Raw genomic sequence first — 24,895 nt, forward strand, 5'->3', positions numbered from 1 at the left:
AAAGCGTGAAGTATTTTTTAATTAATATTTTTGAAAAACCGTGGTATAGACGTTTCGCGAAGTTCGAACCCGCGAAAATAGAGAACACTTATTATTATTATTATTATTATTATTATTATTATTATTAAATTGGGGAGGGAATATTAAAAGACCATTTTAAAAGGAAGCAGAATTTCCTATCCAGCAAAGAGCAAACCCCTCCCTTAAAAAAAATAGGGTGTAAAGGAGAAATTGACTTCAATGGCACAGAATATTTTGAGTATGTTATCACTCTGCCGAATAAGTTGTGAATGCTGACTGGTCGATAGCTATTTGTCTTTCAAGATAATGTGTGTAACAATAGTGCAAAGGCCTGTTTTTATTGAAGACAGCTAAAATACAATATATGCCACAAGATTAAATGATACGCATTTTAAGAGAGCAAGGCTGGAGAGAAAACGTTTAACCATAATACATAAGGTTTTTACATTTGTTGTATAAAGACGGCTGAACCCAAGAACGGGACAAGATCTTCTGTTTTTTTTTAATAAACTTTTTTTTTTGGAGTTTAAAAAGTCACTTAATAAAAACCGTCCGTAGCTCTATCACATCGAAAATGCTTTTTTACATGCAGGTTGTTTCCGATTTCTCTCCGTAGAAAATTAAAAGCATGGGTGAAAGCCCCATAAAGTTCAGTCTGCCAGTCCAAACAAACTTTTTTTTTTATGAAGCAAACTTTTTTTAAAAGAAAAACAAAACCTTTATCAAAGAAATGTGTCAAAATACTCTTTAGCTAATATATATTTATATATATAAATGTCATTTTTATTCCAGGCTTTTTTCCAAAATTAAAGAAACAATCATGGAATAATTCGAATAATTACAAAACAGCTGATGACTAATCAAGAACCTCAAAAAAAAATTTTAAAAGAAAGAAAAAAAGCAAAATCCCCCACCCCATCTTCCACCTCTCCAAGCTTGATTCTGTCAGTCAATCAAGACAGGTTTAATTTGAAATGCCCTGGTGAAGTTCAAACTAGTACAGAGGTATCAACTACTTAGATCTGAACATGTTATCACTGCATCCCATTCTCCTATTACAATTCTTTCGTTTCAGCAAGACTGCGCGGATCGGGTTGGAGAATAATAAAAATAAATAACACAACCCAATATTCTTCCTTTCCGTACTAGCTGTAGATCTTCCCCAAAGAATATTCGGCTTCTAAATTCCCTATTTTCTTCGGCGTGGAATAGACGCCTTCGGAGGTTTGTAAAGGCCACCGGGACAAATTTGGGAAGCCAAGATCCCTGGGCCTTCCGATACAAGAGAAACACGTACCTAGCATGTAAACATGCAATAATTGTGAAAAGGGGTGGGAATAAAAGGGGGAAACAGGCTGTGGATGGATAAAATGACTTATTCCCACAGAGTAACGAAATTCAGAAGAAGTGGCCCAAATTCTTGGACCACTTCTGAAGAAATTCAGAAGGGGCTCCCAAGGGTGAAAATGCTACCAGTTCGGCGTGCGCTTCCAAACTGGTAGGAAAGATTTCACCGCTGGTCCAAAGCCAGGTTTCTCCTGCGGACATAGAAAGGTGTTAGGGACCAGACACACAAATACACACACACACACACCTCCAATCCACAGAAGAGACGGAAACGAATCCTCTGGATCGCTCGTGGACGACTGATTAGGAAGGACAGAGGCATCGTTACAATGGCTCAAAACCGTTCTCTTTAATTATAACGCCGAGGAGGGGGGTGGGGTGGGGGAAATTGGTCAGCAAGGTTTGGAAGGAGGGTTTCTAGCTAGCAAAAGTCTTTCCTGGGTCTTCTTTCCCTTTATATCTCCTCTTGCCGTGGGTGAATGGTATATATCGGTATTTTATCATATGCTGGAATGAAAAAAACAACACATGTAACAGGTTTTGAGATACCGCCTCCCTGTTTTTCCTCTTCTCTCCCCACCTTCCAAAAATGGCAGAAACGTCCCCAAAGGGCTGATTTATCAGACCGACAAGGTGTTAAGTCTTCGGAGAAGGGTGGCATACGAGTCTAATTACGGTAATAATAATAATAATAATAGCAATAATAATAATAAGTTATGGTTTTCCCAGCGCCCGGATGAGGGTCATAAATTAAGCCACAAATTTTTGGCTTTAGGCGGTCTGGGGACCCGTGGCAAATAGCGTATTTTTCGGACTATAAGATTTCAAAAAGGTAAGTTAGCGGAAAAAAAGGTTTTATCCTCTCTGGCCCCCAGGAGTACTTTGCAACCCTCCCAAATCCTCTGTGTGCCCCATTTTTTGCGAAAGACCTGCATTTTTGCCTTCCCCCAGAACCCAGGAGCACTCTGCAGTCCTCCCAAATGCTCTGTGTGCCATTTTTTTTTTCAAAAACAGACCTGTTTTATGTAAAAATGGGATGGGCAGAGGGTTTGGGAGGCCTGTTTTTTGGGGGGGAAATGGCCCACTTTTCACCCATGATTTTAGCAAAAACCTGTTTTTTCCTTCCCCCAGACCCCAGGATCTTTCCGCAGGCCTCCTAAACACCTCTGCACGCCCCATTTTTGCAAAAATGGGTGTGGGGCTTCAGGAGGCCAAAATAATAATAATAATTAATTATTATTATTTGATTTGTATGCCGCCCCTCTCTGTAGACTCGGGGCGGCTCACAACAATAATAAAACAATGTACAGTGTAGCAAATCTAATAATTAAAAGAAAGCATCTAAAACCCCATCATTTAAAAAAGCATACAACACAAGCATACCATACATAAAACTCTGTAAGCCTGGGGGAGGTGTCTCAATTCCCCCACACCTGGCAATATAGGTGGGTCTTAAGCAATTTACGAAAGACGAGGTTGGGGGCAATTCTGATCTCTGGGGGGAGTTGATTCCAGAGGGTCGGGGCTGCCATAGAGAAGGCTCTTCCCCTGGGGCCTGCCAGACAACATTGTTTAGTCGACAGGACCCGGAGAAGGCCAACTCCTGTGGGACCTTATCAGCCACTGGGATTCATGCGGCAGAGGACGGTCCCGGAGGTATTCTGGTCCGATGCCATGTAGGGCTTTATAGGGCTTTACCAACACTTTGAATTGTGACCGGAAACTGATTGGCAGCCAATGCAAGCCACGGAGTGTTGGAGAGATTTGGGTGAACCTAGGTAACCCCACAGTAGCTCTTGCGGCCGCATTCTGCACGATCTGAAGTTTCCAAACATTTTTCAAAGGAAGCCCAATGTAGAGAGCGTGGCAGTAGTCGAACCTCAAGGTGATGAGCGCATGAGTGACTCTGAGCAATGACTCCCTGTCCAGATAGGGCCGCAACTGATGCACCAGGCGAACCTGTGCAAACACCCTCCTCGCCACAGCTGAAAGATGTTGTTCCAATGTTAGCTGTGGATCGAGGAGGACGTCCAAGTTGCGAACCCTCTCCGAGGGGGGCAATAATCCCCCCCCCCCCGGGTAATGGATGGACAGATGGAATTGTCCTTGGGAGGCAAAACCCACAGCCACTCCGTCTTGTTGGGGTTGAGTTTGATCTTGTTGACACCCATCCAGACCTCAACCGCCTCCAGGCACTGGCACATCACTTCCACTGCTTCGCTGATGGTTGTTACCGGCATTTCCACCCTCTTTTATTTTATTTTTTTGGGGGGGTGGGGGTGCGTCTTATACTCTTAGAAATACGGTAAATAAAGGCTCGCCCAACAGATCCGGGGCAGGGGGGTTACAATGATTTGTGGCCTCAATGTGAACACTGGCAGAGTTTGAAGAACAGCTCCAAACAAGTCATCTTTTCAAAATCAAAGTTTATCTTCCCCTGTTCACCCTTTGGGCGACGGGCATAGTCAATCTGCTTGGCAGGAAATACCTAAATTTTGTTACCTTTGATATAATCAATTTCTGGCTTCGTTCACACGTTCCTTAAATCAGGACAGGAGCAATTGTACTTTTCTAGCATGCCGAACCTGGTTAGTTCGTATTTATTTTGCTTCCCAGGGCTATGCTAGTCACCCCACTCCCCAAATGGGGGAATTTGGGGACCAATTTTCACGCTGCCTGAGATTGTAGCATCTCAACTCTCTTCCCCCTCACTTTGGGGTCTAAAAAGGTTATTTTAAACTTGGCAACTTTTTAATACTGGTAAGACTTCAATTCCCAGAATTCCACAGCCAGCACATGGTTGGCTAAGAGAATTCTGGGAGTTGGAGTCCACTGGTCTTGGAAGCTGCCACGGTCAGACCATCCCGGTCTCTAAAAGCCTCCCGCACTCACCTTGATTTGCCTCTTCATTGTGATGCAGAAGAGCATAATGAAATACATCACCAGAATTGGCCAAAAAACTGGAACGTTGAAAGCCTCGAAGAATGTACAGGTCATGGCAACCAGGATGCCCTTAGTGGCAGAATGCCTTTGGGGGGGGAAAGCAAATTGGGATTAACGGAGTTGGAAGGGACTTGGAGGTCATCTAGTCCACCCCACCCCCCCAACTTCTGTTCCATGGGTTGATCGTTCTTCCTTATTTCTAGGTCGAATCTCTCCTTGTTCAGTTTCCATCCATTATTCCTTGTCTAGCCTTCAGGGGCTTTGGAAAATAGTTTGACTTCCGCTCTTCTCTGTGGCAGCCTCTCAAATATTGGAAGACTTCTATCATGTCTCCCCTGGTCCTTAACTAGACTATCCATCCCCAGTTCCTGTAACCATTCATCATATGTTTTAGCCTCAAGTTCCCTAATCATCCTAGTTTCTCTTCTCTGCACTCTAGTTAGATAAACTAGAGCAGTGGTTCTCAACTGGGGGGTCAGGACCCCTTTGGGGGTCAAATGACCATTTCATAGGACCTAAGACCATGGAAAAAGACAAATTCCCCCTGGTGTCAGGAACTAAAGCTTCTATTCTGGCACCTTGGGACATATTTTTACAATCCTACCAATCGGGGGTTGACAGTGGGGGTGTCTCTCTGACCTTCCTGCCAATCCGCTTCAGGTTCTGTTGGGAGAATTGGCGCTCGACTTATGGTTGGGGGTCACCACAACATGAGGAACTGTATTAAAGGGTCACACCATTAGAAAGGTTAAGAACCACTGGTCTAGAGTCTCAACATCTTTTTTATAGTGTGGTGACCAAAACTGGATGCAGTACTCTGGGTGTGGTCTTACTAAGGCTTACAGAGTGGTGTAAGTACCTCCCTTGATCTTGATTGTATCCGTCTGTTAATGCAATTTAGGATTGCGTTGGCTCTTTTGGCCGCCGCCACACATGGCTAACTCATATTTAACTGGTTGTCCACTAAGGCTGGAAGATCCATGTCATAGTTACTGCTGTTAAGCCTGGTTTCATCCAGTTTATATGCCGGCTTTTAGTTTATCTTGCATAAGTGTAAGACTTTAATAATAATAACATAGTTGGAAGGGATCTTGGAGGTCTTCTAGTCCAACTCCTGCTTAGGCAGGAAACCCTACACTACTTCAGACAAATGATTATCCAACATCTTCTTTAAAACTTCCAGTGATGGAGCATTCAGAACTTCTGGAGGCAAGCTGTTCCACTGGTTAATTGTTCTAACTGTCAGGAAATTTCTCCTTAGTTCTAAGTTGCTTCTCTCCCTGTTTAGTTTCCACCCATTGCGTCTTGTTCTACCCTCAGGTGCTTTGGAGAATAGCTTGACTCCCTCTTCTTTGTGGCATCCCCTGAGATACTGGAAGACTACTATCGTGTCTCCCCTGGTCCTTCTTTTCATTCAACTAGCCGTGCCCAGTTCCTGCAACTATTCTTCATATGTTTTAGCCTCATTCTCTTTGTTGCTCTTCTCTGCACTTTTCTCTACACTGAATTTCATTTTGTTAGATAAATTAGAGACAATTGCAACCCAAGTCCTTGCCTTGCCAGGGTTGAGCAAAGACAATAAGACACACACCCCCCCCCCAGTTGATCCGAATTCAACTCACCAAAATTTGAATTCTGGCAGCCTCCGAATGAAAGGTCGGAATTCTTCATTCTGTTTTGTCGGTAATGAAGGCCCTTCATCTAACGAAGAGGAAAAGTAAATTATTTGCTAATTCAGGAGCGTTTGAAAAAAAAAAATTGCAGCTTGCCAACACAGCCCATTCTGGCAGACAAAGAGACATCTTAAGGACGGAGATTTTTATTTTATTTTACTGCTTTGCCACAACGTACGTTGCAAGTCCAAGGAGCCACAAAGGGTACCTGTGTTACTTAAGGACGACTTGACAAAACGTTAAGGGCGGTCCTCAACTTACAAGCACAACACAGCTCTGAATCACTGCAGTTGTTTAGTAACACAATCGTTAAGTGAATTTAGCTTCCTCATTAACTTTTGCTTGTTCGGAAGGTCACAACAATTGATTGTGTAAAACCGGGGTATTGCAACCATCATAAATTCTATATTTTTCGTGGAGTACAAAATGCACCTTTCCCCCTCTAAAAGAGGCTGAAAATTTGGGTGCATCTTATACTCTGAATGTAGCTTTTTTGAAGCTTTTTTCCCCAGCCCTAACTAGGTGCTAAGGATCTTCCTGGCTTGCAGGCTTGTTTTCATTGCTACTCCTCCAAAAAAGGTTTTTTCAGCCCAACAAAGTGACAACGATCTTCCCTGCTTGCAGGCTTGTTTTCATTGTTACTTGGAAGTTTTTTTCCAGCCCTAAGTCTTTGCAGGCTTTTTTTCATTGCTACTCACTCAGAATAAAGCTTTTTTCAGCCCTAGCTAGGGGATAAAATAATGTGCTGAAGCTGACCAGACTAAGGACGCTAGCCAGATGAATACTTGGTAGGTAATTATTTCCCCCCTATTTTGTTCCCCAAAAACTAAGGTGTTTCTTATACTCCAAAATACACTGTTAAAAAAAATAAAGGGAACATTTAAACAACAGAATATAATTCCAAGTAAATCAAACTTGTGTGAAATCAAACTGTCCACTTAGGAAGCAACTGATGGACATTTTCACACGCTGTTGTACAGAACAAAGTATTCAATGAGAGTATTTCATTCATTTAGATCTAGGAAGCAACACTGATTGACAATCTATTTCACATGCCGTTGTTCAAATGGAATAGTTGTGCAAATGAAATATTCAATGAGAATATTTCATTTATTCAGATCTAGGATGTGTTATTTGAGCGTTCCCTTTATTTTTTTTGAGCAGAATGTATGCTACACTTGCCAGTTGCCAAGTGTCTGAATTTCGATCATGTCACCATGGGGTCATAAGTGTGAAAAATGGTTGTTAGTCACTTTTTTCAATGCCGCTGTTACTGAACAAATGACTGTAAGTCGAGGACTATAGCTGTACATTTAACAGTAAACTATGGTTTATAAAACCAAGCACAAGTTGCTGTGATTATATAGGACACTAAGCCATAGAATAGATCATGGTTTAAAATCCAATCAGAGGGGCCCAGACAACATACTTCAATACAATACCAAAGAAAAATCACCTTAGATGAGATGCGTGCTCAAAACCACCCAGTCAAGGAACGAGCAAAGTTTTCTAAATTTAATCCAATCCATCCATAAAAATCAACAGCCTCCGTTATAGCAAATGCGAAGCAAGTTTGCCAAAAAAAAAATCCCAACTTTTCTATACCTGAATCTTCCATCAGCGATGGATCGACCTTTGGCGATAAGAAAGCTATGAACAGGTTTAGGTGGTAGATGCCCAAGGCGTATGTCACGATATACCAACCCTGCGGGATGAGAAGACAGATTCAAGAACCAGGAGATCAAAGAGGGACTTAAGTTTAAAACAAACAAACAAACCAGAAATTACAGACTTTGTGGGTCCATAATTAACAATGTGCAAGGGGTTAATCAGAAGTCGGGAGAGATCCTACAAGCAGCATGGGGGATGATAAGGGATTGCAAGGGTGACGCTCCAAAATACGGGGAGCCCATGAACCAGGAGAGGAGGATAATGGATAATAGTGTTGTGGCATGTCGACCACCCTTTGTGGCATGTTGACCACCTTCTAGCAGCCCAATCAGATGAGGAGGCGGCATGGGAATCAGGGCATAACAGCATAAGAACATAAGAGCCCTGCTGAATCAGGCCAAAGCCCATCAATTCCAGCAATCTGTGTCATACAGTGGGGCACCAATTGTCCATGGGGATCTTGAGCAGAAAGAGAAAGCAAAACCCTCCCTTTCCCTTGACCCCCAACAGAGTTGCCCCCACCCTCCTTGCCTTTCCTAAGCTCCTTAAAACCCACCTCTGTCGTCAGGCATGGGGGAATTGAGATATTCCCTTCCCCCTAGGCTTATAAAATTTATGCATGGTATGTCTGTATGTATGATTGGTTTCTTAAATTGGGGTTTCTTACATTATTTTTAATATTAGATTTGTACATATTGTCTTTTTACTGTTGTTAGCCGCCCCGAGTCTACGGAGAGGGGCAGCATACAAATCTAATAAATAAATAAATAAATAAAATAAATGGGACCCAAGGGAATCCTGCCTGCCTCCAACAACATAGAGGCGGCACTTGGACATCTGTTTCAATAACCACCGATGGCATCCATGAATCTGTCTAATCCTGCCTTGAAGCTATCCAGACTGACAGCTGTCACGACCTCTTCTGGAAGGGAATTCCGGCACTCCTAATAAAGGAGTCATTGCTTCAACTATAGAGGTTTTGTCATGCTGGGTCAGAACAAACAGCAGGAGATAACAGAAGAACCAACGGGGAAAATTGTCTATGGAGATTCTCCAATATCTAGGTCCTACTCATTCAAGCTTCCTGGATGAGAAACTCAATGTGTTCAATGATTAGTTGCCTTTTGTGGCGGTGGGAGGGGAGGGACGCATTTGAGACTCTGCAACTTGGAAGGTGCGTGGACTTCAACTCCCAGAATTCCCCAGCCAACCAAGCATGGGTAAGAATAAATTGGCCTATGAAGAGTGAGAGAGTGAAGAATGTGATTTACAAACCCAACTCCAAAGCCAGCCTATGGAGGCAGTAAATTCTCCCTAGCAAGATAAATCAAGAAAATTCTTTGGACTATTTTTAGTCTAGTTTTTCCCTAGTTTTAAACAGGTTTTTGGGAGGGCTTTGGAGGCAAGGGCCAAAGATCAAAGCTTAAAAGGGGAACACATCTTTTAACTAGTTAAAACAAAATAAACATTAATGGGGCAAATATTAAACATTAATGGGGCAAACAAGAGGCTGCCAATCATTAGAAACGTGTTGAACCATCTCGGGATTACTGGCAGGGGTTTCAGAAGATGGTAGAAAGCCTCGGGATTTGTTTTTTCCTTACCTGCAGTAAATAAACTCTAATCATGTAGATAAAACTTAAACCCAATGTTACGACCCATCGGATTGTTGCGTATGGAGTAGATTTGTCTAGCCAGGACTGGTAAACCTAAGGGAGACACAAGGTTTTCAGCATATTAAGAGATGATCACCAACTGAGAGAGAGCGAAGGTGGAGAGAGAGAGAGAGAGAGATAGATAGATAGATAGATAGATAGATAGATAGATAGATAGATAGATAGATAGATATAGAAGATAGAGAGATGAGAGAGAGAGAGAAGATTGATGACAGAAGATTGAAGATAGATACATAGATAGATGGATGGATGATGGATGGATAGGAGAAAGATGGAGAGAGAGAGAGATATGGTGGGTAGACGAGAGATGGGTGAGTGGGTGGAGATAGATAGATAGATAAAGAGAGAAAGAGATAGAGAGAGATATAAGATTGAAGATAGATAGAGAGAGATGAGAGAGAGAAGATAGATGACAGAAGGTTGAAGATAGAAAGATGGCTGATGGATGGAGAAAGAAAGAAAGAAAGAAAGAAAGGAAGGAAGGAAGGAAGGAGAGAGGGAGGGAAGGAAGGAAAGAAGATAGGAAGGAAGGAAGGAATTTTTATACGATTCAATAAGCCATAGCTAGAGGGGATTCAATCCAACACACTCCTTCCCACATCCCAGCAGAGGCAAGGAGAATCGCTTCAATATCCAGCCCTTTTCTTTTTCTGCTTTAGTCAGACCTAACCAAATACTAATTTCATCCTTCAGGTATGAAAAGCCCCCCTGGGGAGAGGTTTCAGGGATCTATTCGACTCTTGCATGAAACTCACCTGCCCAAGTCTCGAGAAAAATCTATACACCACGGAAGGCTTGCCATGGATCGAGTCACCGCTGCTGTCCCCTTCTGACATTGTGGCTGTAGGGGGAAAAAAATCACAAAGAATTCAGCTCATCCCCATTGCAATACGAGTCCCACCAGGAAATGTCCTGTTGCCTGGTGTGACGTCACCATCATTCATTTAACGACTGTTTGAAGTGGCAACCACATTGAAAATGGCGACTTACGGACGTTTGGTGGTAGAATTTTTTTTTTTAACATTTGCAACCACGGCAGCGTCCTCTGTGGTCACGTGACCAAATTTCAGACACTTGGCAACCAATTCGTATTTATGACGGTTTGCAGCGTCCCCCTCTGTGTGTGTGTGTGTGTGTTTGTGTGTGTCACGTAATCCACTTTTGCGACCTTCCGACAAGCCATAGGGGGAAAACGGCAGATCGTTTGGACTTAAATTCCACGGCCGTGGCATTTCACCAAACAGTGGCAGCAAGAGAGGTCGTTAAAAAACGGGACACGGACCCGCTTCGCAATAAGTCTCACTCAGCTGCGGAAACGTTGGGCTCGATGATGGTCATAAGTGCAAGGACTACAGTGGTTAGAATGCAGCACTGTAGGCTACTTTGGCTGACTGCTAGCTGTAGTTCAGCAGTTCAAATCTGACCACGGGCTCAAGGTTGACTCAGCCTTCTTTCCTTCCAAGGTGGGTCAAATGAGGACCAGATTGTTGGGGGCAAGAGGCTGATTCTGTACATCGCTTAGAGGGGGCTGGAAAAGCACCATGAAGCAATATATACGTCTAAATACTATTGCTAATGCAAAGGAAGGGAGGAAGGGAGGGAGGGACAAAGGAAGGAAGGAAGGAAGGAAGGAAGGAAGGAAGGAAGGAAGGAAGGAAGGAAGGAAGGAAGGAAGGATCTAAAAAGCTTTGGGTTGTAAAATTGGCACAGATTGAGTCTGGCGGGGAGGAAAATTGCCAAGGATTTAGGATTGCAAAGCTGGGTGGAAAAAGTCCTTTGAAAGGCAAATAAACCCTGTGCGTTTGACACTGGGCTTTGGCAGACCAGATAAAACACGCTAACACAGAGATATTTTACTCAAGAGGTGTGCTTGTAGAGTTACTCTACCTCCTGTTTGGAGCAAGACAGACTTCAAAGCCAAAAAAAAAAAGTCACCTTTTCATTCAAAAAGGGAGATGAAACCTGGCTCTACCACCTCTCCTCTGTTTACACAGCAAAAAGAACCTTTTGCATGCACAAATAAACATGAAGACTTTTAAAAGGACTTTACAAGCGGTTCTTTTGCTGAAATTTGCTGCATTTCTCTTTAAGCCCCTCGGGTGTGTGTATGTGTGTGTGGGGGGGAGAATCTCTGGGAGTTGCGGTGCCACATCAGCGAAAGCATGACACCACTTCCTGGTACGTCAGGCTCGGAGGAGGGCGGAGTGAAAATGGGAATTCAGTTTCGTTCCAGGAAGAGGAAAGCAGGAGATTTTTTGCTAGGACAGTTGTGTAGAAGTGCTGCCCTACGAGGAAAATAATGAATGGGGAATCAGAAGGGAGGAAGGAGAAACAACCTTTGGACCGGTTAATTTGGAATCAGCTGGAAGGTCAACGATAATATTAGTCATATTAGCCTAAGGCATCGGCTTTAGGACGTCCAAGGAAAAAAAGCAGGTTTTATGATTCTTAATCCACTCCAATGAATTCCCACGCCAGCCATCGGGGAGAATATTCTCACAATTGCAGCGATGAGGGTGGGAGGGGGAAAGCAAAAGAATTCCAAAAGGATAAGCCACAGCGATAACCGAAAAGTCAAATTTAAAAGATCTTGGCTTGGTAGCCAGTGGAAGCACAAAGCCACACACATCACTCCAAATGACAATTTAACTCTTGGTCCATCAAACCATCAACCGCCACCTGATACACCCAACAAACCGGTGTTTGCAAACCAGAATAGTTCAATCAGTTTAACCAGGGTTAAAACTGAAGCTAAATCAATAGCAAGAGTTAAGTTTTGGCACAGTGGGAAATCGCTAAGGATGAGAATAAAAATAATGGATGCTATTTGTTAGCCTGGGATAAGATTCCGTTTTGAATTCGATCCTCAGGACTTTTTCTGGATGTTACTTTGATTCCAAATTGGGAAACGCAACCATGTTGAATCCCACCCAACATGTCATACAAGGCAGCTGGCTTGGGGGGGGGGGGGAAGCAGGAAGGAAACGAAACCCAAGAATTTTCTCTCCACAAAGTTCCACTTTTAAAACAAACCGGACTAAAAGGTGGAAGGCCTACAACAGCGTTAGCTTTCAAGGAAGAGCTGTGGAGTAAACCCACGCTTTGCGCCTGGTTTACTAAACTGGTGCACAAGGGTGCACAATTTTGCCAACTTAAAAACCGACTTTCATTTTATGGCTTGCTGGAGGGGATTCTGGGACTTGAAAGTCTACAGGTCTTAAAATAGACAAGATTCCACACCTCTTAGTCTTCACATGTTATCATTTCCAGTCCAAGACCTTCCAAGTCTGGCTTTCCATATTAATTTAGAGGCAATTCGGACCAGTGACTAACCACATTTCAGTATCTCTCTCTTTAAATTCTTCATTATAAACGTGCCAAGATTTTTACCTTTCCTACCAGGTGCCTCCAAGACAAGCTAGCTGCAGAAAATGTAAGCCACGCCGATTCTACCAATCCAAGGCTAGAATTCACAAGTCCCTAACAGAATGTCAAGAGTTGGAAGGGACCCTGGAGGTCTTCTAGTCCAACCCCGTGATTGAGCAGAAGACTTATGACAAGTAGCTGCCCGGTCTTTTCAAGAAAACCTCTTGTCATGGAGCAACCCACAATTTCTGGAGGCAACTTCTCAAGCAAAGTGTGAAGCAGAGATACAAGAATAATCATTTACAAACATTGCAGTGAGGAGAAAAAAGATTCCGTTTTGCTTAGAGTTTCAGCTTGAGGTGTGCTTCCTATAAGATCCGAAGCAATTATTTCTAAAGTTTATGAATGCCAGTGGCTGCATTTTTCACCTAAAGCGGATTCAAAAAAACTTAAACATGCAAAGAAAACATGATTGACAATGTACTAGGCACACCTTGAAGAAAAATTCAAGGGGGAAAAACCCACCTCCATAGGGTGTGTAAATTAAATGAATATCTCCTGGCTCATGTCTGTCATTCATACCATTCAGTTACTTGATTAAAGGAGAGATTTATATATATATATATATATTGGCTGAACTTGGGAATATATCTATATCTATATATCTATATCTGTATATCGATATAGATATATAGATATAGATATATATCTTCCCAAGTTCAGCCAACCTTTGAATTTCTTCTGTGAAACCAGTGGCACCCAACTGGTGGGAAAAAGAGGACTTTCTCCAGAAATTAATTAACTGATTGATTGATTGATTGATTGATTGATTGGATTTATATGCCGCCCCTCTCGGAGGACTAAAATTTGTTATCACACTCAAGACAGCCAGAAATGAACAAACTGCAGTGGTCCCAGTAGAAGTCAAGGGATCTAATGGTTTATCTTACTCTTTGGAAACCACTAATGTTGGCTGATTTCCTTCCATGGCTAAGGCCACAATTGAGGGAAAAGGCACCACCAGGTGAGCTGAAGCTTCAGAGCTGGTTTCATGGGTCAGATGATTGGGTGCAAATGGGGATTATCTTGAATTAAAAGGAGGAGGAGACAGAGAAATCCACCCCACAATGGAAAGATGGGAGAATAATGACAAGCCTCAAGACTTCCCCATTAGAAACTTAAGGGTGAATATGGGTGCGAATCTTCCCCACTCAAGGTCATTGAGTGAGTCAGGTTGGGCTGGTTGCTCTTGCTCCCAGCCTAACCTACCTCACAAGGCTGTTGTAGAATAGAATGAGGGACAACAACCCCCCCCCCCCCTCGATAATAGATCATCTAGACCAGGGGTAGGCAAAGTTGTCTCTTCTAAGACATGTGGACGTCAACTCCCAGAATTCCTGAGCCAATCATGCTAGCTCAGGAATTCTAGGAGTTGAAGTCCACATGTCATAGATGAGCCAACTTTGCCTACCCCGGTCTAGACGTTTAAGGTGAAAACAGTACAGCTTAGTCCTGAACGTGCGACCAAAATGGAGCCCCAACCCTTCCGTTGCAAAGCAAGACACTTGTCAAACGAGTGTTGCCCCATTTTGACACCGTTCTCGCCAACGTCGTTGAGCGAATCCCTGTTGATGTGAAGTTGGTTCACCCATTCTGGCTTCGCCTGTCGATTTTGCTGATCTGAAGGTCGCAAAAGGGGGAAATCAAGCGATCCCAAGACATCGCAACCGTCATAAGTCCAAGTCAGTTGCCAAGTGTCCAATGCCACAACAGTTGTCAAACCTGAGGGGGGGGGAATCCCAAATCCCCCCCTTTTCCCCCCAGCGCCGCTGTCACTTCGAACAATCACTAAACGAACCGTTGTAAGTCAAGGACAATTCATTTACTTATTTACTTACTTATTTATTTAATTTGACCTCTATGCCGCCCAATCCGGAAGGACTCAGGGCGGCTCCCAACAATATAAAATTACAATAACAATAAGAATAAAAAGAAGTCAAGGGGAAAAAAAACCCCGAGCAATTTTTAAATCCAAATTAAAACTTAAAAACAGTTCAATGGCACAGGTACAAATCATTCATACCAATTCATATACATGGACCAGCCTAGTAGTTACTGGCAGGCAGTTACCTCATTCAAACCCAGCCCTCATAACACAACTCATTTTTCCTCCAGTTAGGGACTACAGCTCCCATTGTCCCGGCTGGGGATGATGGAGGTCGGAGTCCAAGAGCCCACCATTGTGCCTACCGTCCCTGTCCTACTGTCTTTTTTATCCTTTCTATTATTACTTTCTACTTGTTATCCTATTGCAAATACAATTCTATACTTGTTTGATAGATAGATATTTTGATAGATAATAATAAGATAGATAGATAGATAGATAGATAGATAGATAGAGAGAGAGACAGACAGACAGACAGACAGACAGACAATTAGATTGATTGATTGATGGAAGCAACGTCTCCTTATCCCCCTCAAAAAAGAGACGCAACCCCCCCATCAGGAGAGAAAACTGAGGTGGGGGCAGCAAAGGCCCAGTGGACGATCCCCTCCTCAAACACACAGCCCTGAAGCCAGTAATTAAATTTGGGATCCACCCAAGCACCCCCCCCCAGGTCTCCCTGGATTTGGAAGGCATGGTTGCCAAGGCAACGCCTAGGCCGCGATCTGGTCGGGCCGGGGGGTAACTCACCAGGCCGCGCCGGGTGTTTCCCCTCCTTCCGCTTCCCGCCCCGCCTGAACAGGCAGAGGAGCCGCCGCCGCCGCGCCGCCGCTACCGACTCCTCCTCCTCCACTACCACCTTCCGAGATGGCGGGCTGGAGAGCTTCCGCTACCGGGGCGAAGAGGAGGCGGAGGAAAAGAGAGAGTGACCGCCACCACTAGGCCTCTGCCCCGCGTGGAAAGAGGCCTGTTGGATTCTAAGAAGCCTGGCCTGGGTTAAAAGGCCCTCACGTTCGGGGAACTACAGCTCCCAGAATGCCTCAGCTACCCGCCTCCCACAGCATTGGCCGCGCCGCCAAAATGGGGAAACTACAGCTCCCAGAATGCCTCAGTTACCTCCCTCCCCCAGCATTGGCCGCGCCTCCAAAATGGGGAAACTACCGCTCCCAGAAGGCCTTAGATAGAAAAGCCAGCTTAATGTATTCTGGGAGCGGTAGTTCTCTCCGCAAAGAGGTTCGTTGGATTCTATAAGTGGCGCTCTACGGATGGGCACTCGCTGCGGATTGCAAGACCTTTGGCCCAGCTGGCATGAGGGCTTCCTGCTGCTGTAGCTTAGGGGATATCTAGTCCCCCGTTTGCCAGCAGCAGCAGCAATGGTCCACTTTGAGCAGGTTGGAGAGTTAGACAGACAAATCAAAGGCTTATTGATTGACAAAGCCTGTCTTTCTTAGTCCGAGATGCTTTTTTTGGGGGGGGGGGGTCCCTCTCCACCCGGCCTACCTTTCAGGGCTGTTGTGTCGATCAAGCCCTAAAAAGAATCCAGCCACTTATACAGACATAACAAGTTTTAAAAGTACTCGGGAATCCAACCTGCTTTCAACCACGTGGCTTAATGCCACAGCCCAGCCTGGGTGGGTGGGGAAGGGACTGCAGATCCCATTATTCCCAGCCCCTATAGTTGGGCTCAGCAAGCCTTGATGGTTTTTATAGCCTTTTTATGTGCAAAATCCACCCTACGGTGTTTTTTTCCTTCTCCAACCCTCCGCACAACCCTCCTCTTAATTCCCCGGACCGTGCGGGCTGGGGATCATGGGATCTGCAATCTCCCCCCAACTCCTTTAAGAGGAAGGAAAGCATTAAATCCGACCCTACGCGCTTCCTGGCTTCTAATCCCTCCACGCATGCGCGCCACGCAAAACTCGCCCGAACTTCGTAACCCCTCCCCTCTTAGGGAATTTAAATAATAAAAAAATAACACACCAGAAGCCTCGCCTCCTAGCAACGCGACAGCCAATCCCGCGGCGGGATCCGATGGCGGCAAAACAGCGTCCCTTGAGGGAGACGGGAAAATGGCGGCTGAGGGAGCCGGTTCTTACAGTGGGGAGATGAAGGACCAGCGGAGGAATGGTGAGTGAGTGAGGGGGGGAAGTCAACGGCTTGGGGAAGGGTTGGGCTGGGCTGGTGGAGCAAACGACCTGGGGGGGGGGGGGGGGAGAGAAAAAGGACGGGGGGGCGTCTCTCCGCGAAAAGGGGCTGGGTCGGCTCCAAAGTGGAGCCTCCTGGGGCAGGAGCAGTCTACCGGAATGCACGTCCGAAAGGCTGGAGAGACAAGGCCGGGGTTAGCAGGTGTCGTCGGGGAGGAATTGGATGTTCTCGGAATTTACTGGGCCGCTTTTTAAAATTATTATTATTATTGTTATTATCAATGTTTATTTATTTATTAGATTTTAATGTTTATAGATTTATTAGACTAAGGGGCGGCTGACATGTTGTTGTTGTTATCAATGTTATTTTTATTATTGATATTGTTAATATTAATATTATTAGTAATAATATTAATAAATTTATTAGCACCATTTTGTTGCTGTTGCTGTTGCTTTTGTTATTGTTATTATTTGTTATTATTATTATTGCCACAAAAAGATGTGAATGGTATTTTATGGGATTTAAACTGTCTTTTTATATTGTTTTTAGATGTTGTCAGACACCCAGAGTCCTTAGGGTGTTGGGTGACCTATAAATTAAACAAACAAAAAATGTTATTATTGTTGTTGTTGTTGTTGTTGTTATTATTTATTTATTTACTTACTTCTTATTCGACTTCTATGCCGCCCAATCCTGAAGGACTCACAATCGATTGATATTCACAATCATGATAGCTTGAGAAGTATTTGACTTGTGATAATAATAATACAGTAATAATGATAATAATAATAATAATGATGATAATAACAATAATAATAAAAACAGTAATACACAGCAAATGAGATTGATATGCTGGATTTCGTATCACAATATCACAAATAATGATAAATAATAATAATAATAATAATAATAATTATTATTATTATTATTATTTATATTAATAATAATAATTTATTATTATTATTATTATTATTCTCTTTTATTCATTAAACTTGAAAGTCACTCAACTGAATATTTAAAAAAGCCTGTAGTCTTTTCGTTATTGTATTTTTAATCTTTTTGACTTCTCTTGCCATTTAGGTTATGGACGTTATGTGTACCCCAACTCCTTTTTCAAATACGAAGGACAGTGGAAGCAAGGGAAAAAACATGGTGAGGAACCAGAAGTTTTCTTTCCTTGTGTTTTATTCAGTATTTTGTATTTTTAAAGAAATAAATAAATTTATTCCTGCCTTCTATGATTATTATTTATAAATAACCCAAGGCAGCAAACATACTTAATGCTCCTTCTTCCTCTAATTTTCACCACAATACAAACTCTGTGAAATGAATTGTTAGGATAAGAAATAGCACCTTATTGAAGATCAGCTAATACACTAATTCGCTGAAACACATTTCTAGATTCCCAGGCAGGGCTTTGAATATTAATTGGATATGTCTGCATTTTTACTATTGTTATTAAATACAGATAGTCCTCAACTTATGACCACAATTGATTATGGGGAAGCTGCAAAGATCATAACTGTGAAAAATGGTCATAGGTCAGTGCTTTTGTAACTAAATGACCTGTTGCAAGTTGAGTACCACCTGTAATTAATACCTTTTCATTATTTGATTAAAAAAATATGGAGAATGACCAGCAAATTAAGGGGGAAAAACACTGAAAAGAAAGCTAAGAACATATTCTGGTTTCTCTGTATAAATTTTTCATCTTTAATATATTTTTTTGCAGTTGATCAAGATTCCAAATGTCTGTTTTATCCTCAAAAGGAATCAAAGAATGACCCAGCCTTATCATTCAACATTTACAAACGAGATGTATTTGATGGAATACAGTATATTTATACTTTTGACCATTAGATGGCATCAGAGTGATAACTTTTCACACCTACAGTATTTCATAATTTACAATAATGGGCTAAGGACCAGGGTAGTCTTTAAAAGGCTACAAAACTCTTTTTTAATTTATTTCTTGCCCAATGGGCTAATTTGACTCCCTCACTGGAAATTTGGAAAGCAGGTTCATGCAATATAAAGTATGAACTAACAACCCCCTCCTCTCTGTGGCAGCCCCTCAAAAATTGGAAGACTGATATCATGTAATTCCTAATCTTTTTTTATCATTAGCTTAGATATATCCAATTCCTGCAACCATTTTTCCTAGGTTTCAGACCATTGCCTAAGAGCATCTTCGTTGCTCCTCTCTGCACTCTTTCTAGAGTATCAACATCTTTTTTTTGTATTGTGGTGACTAAAACTGGGTGCAGTATTCCTAGTCTGGTCTCACCTGTGCAGTATAAAAGGGTACTTTCAACTTTCTATCTTTATTAACTATCAGCTTTATTAGTGGCTTCAGCCCCAGAAGCTTTCTGAAGATTCTCCTTTGCAAAGAGAGCCCAATAAATTTTTACCCCTATCAAAGGCATTGATTTTTTACCCAGAATGCACTTTATGGATCTTTCTTTTCCAGGACACGGGAAATTACTGTTCAAAGATGGAAGTTATTACGAAGGTGAATTTGTGGATGGAGAAATTATTGGCCATGGACTCAGATACTGGGCATCAACAGGTTAGACATGTGAACAGTGCCTGCTACAAAACAAAAGAAAAAAAGACACACAGTCTGTTTTGGTTACTGTTCCATTCAATGTCCCCAATCCCACCTTGATACCCTGTTTCCCCTAAAATCAGACATCCCCTGATAAAAAGCCCAATCGGGCTTTTGATTGCATGACAATAAGGCCAAGCACTAATTTCAGGGTTCAAAAAATATAAGACAAGGTCTAATTTTTGGGGAAGGGAGGAAGGAAGGAAGGAAGGAAGATTGGTAGGTGGATGGGCATAGATAAAAAGGAAGGAAAGAAAGAAAGAATAAAGATGATGGATGGATGACAGATGACAGGTAGGTAGATAGACAGTCATGATAGATTGGATAGATAGGTGGATGGACGGATGATAGATAGATAGATAGATAGATAGATAGATAGATAGATAGATAGATAGTTTTGTTCCATTCTCCCCTTTCATTGATTTTCTATTTCTTACCCTCTTAGTCAGCCAATCTAAGCATTTTTTAACCCACGTCCAACGTTTTGGAGTCTTTTCTACTGTGTTTATTATTGCCCTAAATTTTGGCACTCTGCTGAGTAAGTCAACATTCCCCTCTTGAAGGAGTGATATGATGCTGGGAGGGTGGAATGGCCTCTTAGTTAGAAATGGTAGGACACACAGACAGACACAACTTGTAGAAAAGGACTCCAGGGTAAGAGGTTGTGTTATTGTGAGCTAACAATAAGCACACACACCATCCTTCTCCAAGTATACATGTTGTTCAAAACCAAAATCGAACCTAGTAAAATCCTGCACCTTCCACTCTAAAGACACAATTTTGGGAGGGCTTCCAGAGAGCCTCTAGGGGATGGGGGAGTGTGTTTTTAGCCTCCCTCACCTCCAGGGAAGCCTTTGGAACCTGGGGAGGGCAAAACACAAGCCTACTGGACCCACCAGAAGTTGGGAAACAGGCTGTTCCTGGCCTCCAGAGGGCTTCCGGGAGGCAAGGGAAGCTGTTTTCACTCTTCCCAGGCATTGAATTATGGGCGTGGGCACTCGAACATGCACAATAGCGCACGCCCACGCTCTTTCGGCACCCGAGGGGGGAAAAGGTTCGCCATCGGTGGTATAGTGTGTGAAGGAGATGTGTTTATTTTATTTTTTATATATACAGTACTGCTCAAAAAAAATAAAGGGAACACTCAAAGAACACACCCTAGATCTGAATGAATGAAATATTCTCATTGAATCTTTTGTTCTGTGCAAAGTTGAATGTGCACAACAGCTTGTGAAATTGATTGTTAATCAGTGTTGCTTCCTAAGTGGACAGTTTGATTTCACAGAGGCTTGATTGACTTGGAGTTATATTGTGTGGCTTAAGTGTTCCCTTTATTTTTTTGAGCAGTGTATATTACGCATACTGAAGTTGGCATTTAATTTCATTGCACGAGGTGCAATGACAATGAAGTAAAGCTGCAAACTATGTGAAGTGGCTAAGGCCACCTCATCCTTGTTAGGATTACCTTGAGAGACCCTCCAGCTTTGTCCCAAAGGACTTAGGATTCTCTTTTAATTATATTCAGCATACCTCCTCCTCTGTAAAGAACTTGAGTGATCAAAAAGGCCATCAAAAAGCTGTTAAGTTGTCTGTGAAATAAAAGTACTTCTTCATCTCCTGAATGATTAAAAAAAACCAATCTCTGAATCTCTTTTGTTCTTTTCCTCCTTCTCCCCCCCCCAGTAGCACTAATGTCTTTTTAAGATACCTTAGTATGAAAGACCTGAAGGAATAGCAGCTCTGATTTCATTAGTTTGTAAGATAAAGACCTAATGAACACATCTTTTGTTCTTGAAGCTGTCCCGATAATAAAAAAACAGCTGGCAATTACTCAGTTGGAATGTCTCACGCTGAGAAAGGCACCATCAAAATCTTTATGGGAATAAGCAAGGATTATTAAACTGCATTTGCCACAGCTTCCCATGAGTTTTACTGTATTGTATTTTTGATTCGAGGGAATATTTATTCCGGCCAGTTCCTCTACGGAGAACTTCACGGGCACGGAGTTTTTCATTACAGCGATGGGGCCAAATATGAAGGAGAATTCTCTTACGGGATGCGAGAAGGTAAATGGGACAGGATCCGTGTAACTAGGGTGGAATGCCTATATCATGGCTTTATTTTAACACGGTTGATTAACAAGATGTGATGTCCAGGTTTGCACGCACGGGGAAGCCATTCAAAAATCGGCTCATACAGTGGTGCCTGTACTTACGAACTTAGTTCGTTCCGTGACCAGGTTCGTAAGTAGAAAGGTTTGTAAGAAGAAGTAATTTTCCCCATAGGACTCAATGTAAAAGCAAATAATGTGTGCGATTGGGGAAACCACAGGGAGGGTGGAGGCCCTGTTTCCTCCCAGGAGATTCCTAGAGAGGGCCCATGGAGGTTTCTCCCTGCCTTTTCCGGTTACAGTTTCGGAGGCTCAGGTTTGTAAGTGGAAAATGGTTCTTGAGAAGAGGCAAAAAAATCTTGAACACCCAGTTCTTATCTAGAAAAGTTCTTAAGTAGAGGCGTTCTTAGGTAGAGGTACCACTGTACCATCATTGTCATTTGACACACCCTGTGAAGCCAGTTCCAGCTGCATGAATCCAAATTAACTGATGTGAGAAACCCTGTTGATCGATCTGGAAGACTGGGAGAGAAATCTCACATTTATTGGTGGGTTAATTAGTGGAGAGATGAAAATGTTAATTTTCAAAATAGTTTTGGCCTAGGAGCATTGCATTATTGTTCCAGTCTGGTCAAGATATTGATTTGTAACTAGGGTGCAAAGGAAGCAGGGTGGATAAAAATCAATGATTTTTTTAAAAAACAAAAAACTTTTTTAAAAAAACAAAAAAATTTTTTAAAAAATTTAAATCATTTTTTAAATTTTTATCACATTTATTTCAATTAAGTTATTTTGAAGCAAAAAATCTATCTAAAGATAGTTTTCTATTTAAGATGCATTAATAGTCTAGTTTATTCAGCATGAAATGGAGCTTGGTTATATAGCATGAGGCTGTATATTCTGCAATATTTACATTTTTGGATAAACTCATTCAATGAATCCAAGCTCCGCAAGCTGAGATAACATGCACTGCATTGATGCATTCACACAATTTGCCAATAACCATGAGATGAATCATAAAACAAAGTTTAGGAATATTCCTTTTATCCCATTGTTTTGCAATCTAAATCTGAATCGACTTGATATAAATCAAATCCACCTTGAAGGGAAGACATGTTTATAACAGAACAACAGAGTTGGAAGGGACCTTGGAGATCTCCTACTCCAACCCCCTGCTCAAGCCTACTTCCCAGGTTTGATAATCCCTTCCACCAGCTGTATCCCAGACTACAGCTGGGGTCTCACAACTTTTAGACAAAAGGCAGCAAACTTCCAGCAGACATGGTTGGTAAATCCACAGTAACTGAATTTAAACATGCCTGGGATAAACGTACAGTGATACCTTGTCTTCCGAACTTAAATGGTTCTGGGAGGAGGTTCGTAAGATGAAAAGTTTGTAAGATGAAACGTTGTTTCCCATAGGAATCAATGTAAAAGCAAATAATGCGTGCAAACACATTAGGAAAATCCAAATTTTAAGGCTTAAAAAAAAAGCAGCGGGCGGACAAAGTGAAGGCTAACAGGGTGGAGATGGACAGCGACTTTTAGTTTTAACTTTCAAATCAGCCAAGAAAATCAGTCTTTATGCAGTTATTTGTGATTGAAATCCCCCCCAAATCCCCAATTTTGGCGTTGTTTCTCTATATAATGCAAAGTCTTCTTCATAGGCCATGGGTCGCTGACGGAAGAAGATGGAGAAATTTATCAAGGAAGCTTTCATAACAACAAAAAACACGGAGCAGGAAAAATGACGTTCCCGTGAGTTTCCTCTTGATGATTTTGTTAGGCCTTTAGTTGGATTCAGCCTGAAAGGAGACTTTCAGGAAGGAGCAGTAACCAAAATCTATAATTAGTCACAAAGAAAAAGAGCAGAAGAGAAACTGAATGTCAACCAATTAACATGGCTCAGTCTGACTTACTAAAAATCCTCAACCTAGAGGGTTGAATTAGAATTAGAATTTTTTATTGGACAAATGTGATTGGACACATAAGGAATTTGTCTTTGCAGATGCTCTCAGTGTACATAAAGTAAAATATACATTTGTCAAGAATCATGAGGAACAGCACTTAATCATTGCCATAGGGTACAAATAAGCAATCAAATCATATTGGGAAACACAATATTAAATTGTAAGAATACAAACAACAAAGTTACCGTCATACAGTCATAAGTGGGAGGAGATGGGTGGTGGGAACAATGAGAAGATTATTAATCTTCTCACCAAGTCACCTAAAATTATTCTTTCTTTTTAGAAATGGAGATAAATTTGTGGGTGACTGGATCCTGGATCAAAGACAAGGCCATGGAGTACTTCAGTGCCCTGATGGAACCGTGTTTGAGGTATAAGAACAGTTCTCTTGGTTTTCTTTTAAGTTCCTTAGCTATTGAGACACCTTTTCCCCAGTGGCTCCATTGGCACAGCATAAACTCCCAGAAACAATTGAATAGGGCTACAGCATTGGTGGCTCTGTGATGTACTACAAGGCTGGAAAATGGAGTCCATTCATCTTGATAGGGATTAGTCAGATACATGAAATGAATAATTGCTTAATCTGCTTTGTGCTTACTTTTAACTCAACTCCTTGTGGCCCCCTTTTCTTCCCAAAAGCTAGAGGGGAAACACTCCTAAATCCCTTCGGAACCATCACACTGTTTGTGTTTCCCAGCCATAAATGAACGGTCCATCCAAGCTTCTGTGTGTACGTTGCTTTGCATCCTAGAATTTGATGGAAGGTTATGTGCAGGCAGTGAGATATTTTTATCTATCTACCTACCTACCTATCTATCTATCTATCTATCTATCTATCTATCTATCTATCTATCCCGGAGCTCCGTTAGTTAGATGGGCAATTGGGCACAATGAATTCCGTTGACCGATCCTGTAAAACTGATGCTTTAGCTGCAATCAAATCTATCTGGTATCTCAATGCCGAAGTTCTGATACTTTTAGCAATTGCATTTAACTGGACTTGGAATATTATCTGGTTTGGAATACTAATGGATTCCTGTTTATATTGATAGCTCTCCTTATTGTAACCGAGGCTGTTTCAAAGTTTATGCTGAGTTAGGCAACTCCGTGTTCTTGCCAGGTTTTGGACTACAATACCCCATCTCCCTGTGCCATTCATCCTGCTGAGTGTGAACTGGAGACCCAATGTTTCCTTGTTTAGCGCCGAGTGATCCAGAAATTGCCATTTATTTGTATGGGGGTGTCTTGTGGGTGAGGTTAAGATGCCTTTTCTTTGGCATTCCTCTTACAACACATGGCTTGTCCAGTCTCATTATTTGAAATGTGCATAAATGGCAATCAGGCGTAATAATTCAGGAAATTAAAAAATAGGCTCCCACTGATGATCTGTCTGCTAAGATGTCAGATGCTTTCGGAGCTG

The 24,895-nt window shown here is 42.2% G+C and overlaps 2 protein-coding genes across 5 annotated transcripts in view; one reads left to right on the forward strand and one right to left on the reverse strand.

Moving 5' to 3' along the window:
- Window positions 1-328: 328 nt before the first annotated feature.
- RER1 (retention in endoplasmic reticulum sorting receptor 1) lies at window positions 329-15,704 on the reverse strand. The gene is made up of 7 exons (XM_070759116.1): window positions 15,393-15,704; window positions 10,087-10,172; window positions 9,260-9,364; window positions 7,590-7,689; window positions 5,934-6,012; window positions 4,261-4,396; window positions 329-1,875 (listed from the first exon to the last, which is right to left on the reverse strand). Exons 2-7 carry the CDS (start codon window positions 10,165-10,167, stop codon window positions 1,786-1,788), a joined length of 591 nt encoding a protein of 196 aa, XP_070615217.1. The 5' UTR covers window positions 10,168-10,172; window positions 15,393-15,704; the 3' UTR covers window positions 329-1,785.
- A 910-nt stretch (window positions 15,705-16,614) lies between these two features.
- The window catches only part of MORN1 (MORN repeat containing 1), a 185,747-nt gene continuing 177,466 nt past the window's right edge, over window positions 16,615-24,895 (forward strand). For 2 of the 4 annotated variants that reach the window (XR_011559712.1, XM_070759114.1), the window contains exons 1-6: window positions 16,629-16,769; window positions 17,868-17,939; window positions 19,258-19,356; window positions 21,351-21,461; window positions 23,173-23,263; window positions 23,759-23,846. Coding sequence is in view for 3 of the 4 variants with exons in the window: in XM_070759114.1 (XP_070615215.1) it covers window positions 16,712-16,769; window positions 17,868-17,939; window positions 19,258-19,356; window positions 21,351-21,461; window positions 23,173-23,263; window positions 23,759-23,846 (519 nt within the window). In the remaining variant the exon portion in view is untranslated. Of the gene's footprint in view, window positions 16,770-17,867; window positions 17,940-19,257; window positions 19,357-21,350; window positions 21,462-23,172; window positions 23,264-23,758; window positions 23,847-24,895 lie in introns of all 4 variants that reach the window. The other 2 variants (XM_070759115.1, XM_070759113.1) reach the window with 2 other exon arrangements.

Source organism: Erythrolamprus reginae, chromosome 8 (genome assembly GCF_031021105.1).
Source record: "Erythrolamprus reginae isolate rEryReg1 chromosome 8, rEryReg1.hap1, whole genome shotgun sequence".
Lineage (NCBI taxonomy): Eukaryota > Metazoa > Chordata > Lepidosauria > Squamata > Dipsadidae > Erythrolamprus > Erythrolamprus reginae.

What these genes read in the sequence shown, in the direction of transcription:
- RER1 (XM_070759116.1), bottom strand. Translation starts at nt 10,167, where the DNA reads ATGTCAGAAGGGGACAGCAGCGGTGACTCGATCCATGGCAAGCCTTCC. An exon ending in TTAGAGTTTATTTACTGCAG is followed by an intron (nt 7,690 to 9,259) that starts GTAAGGAAAAAA and finishes CTCATCCCGCAG; the next exon opens with GGTTGGTATATCGTGACATA. An exon ending in CTGCCAGAATTCAAATTTTG is followed by an intron (nt 4,397 to 5,933) that starts GTGAGTTGAATT and finishes CCCCCCCCAAAG; the next exon opens with GCATTCTGCCACTAAGGGCA.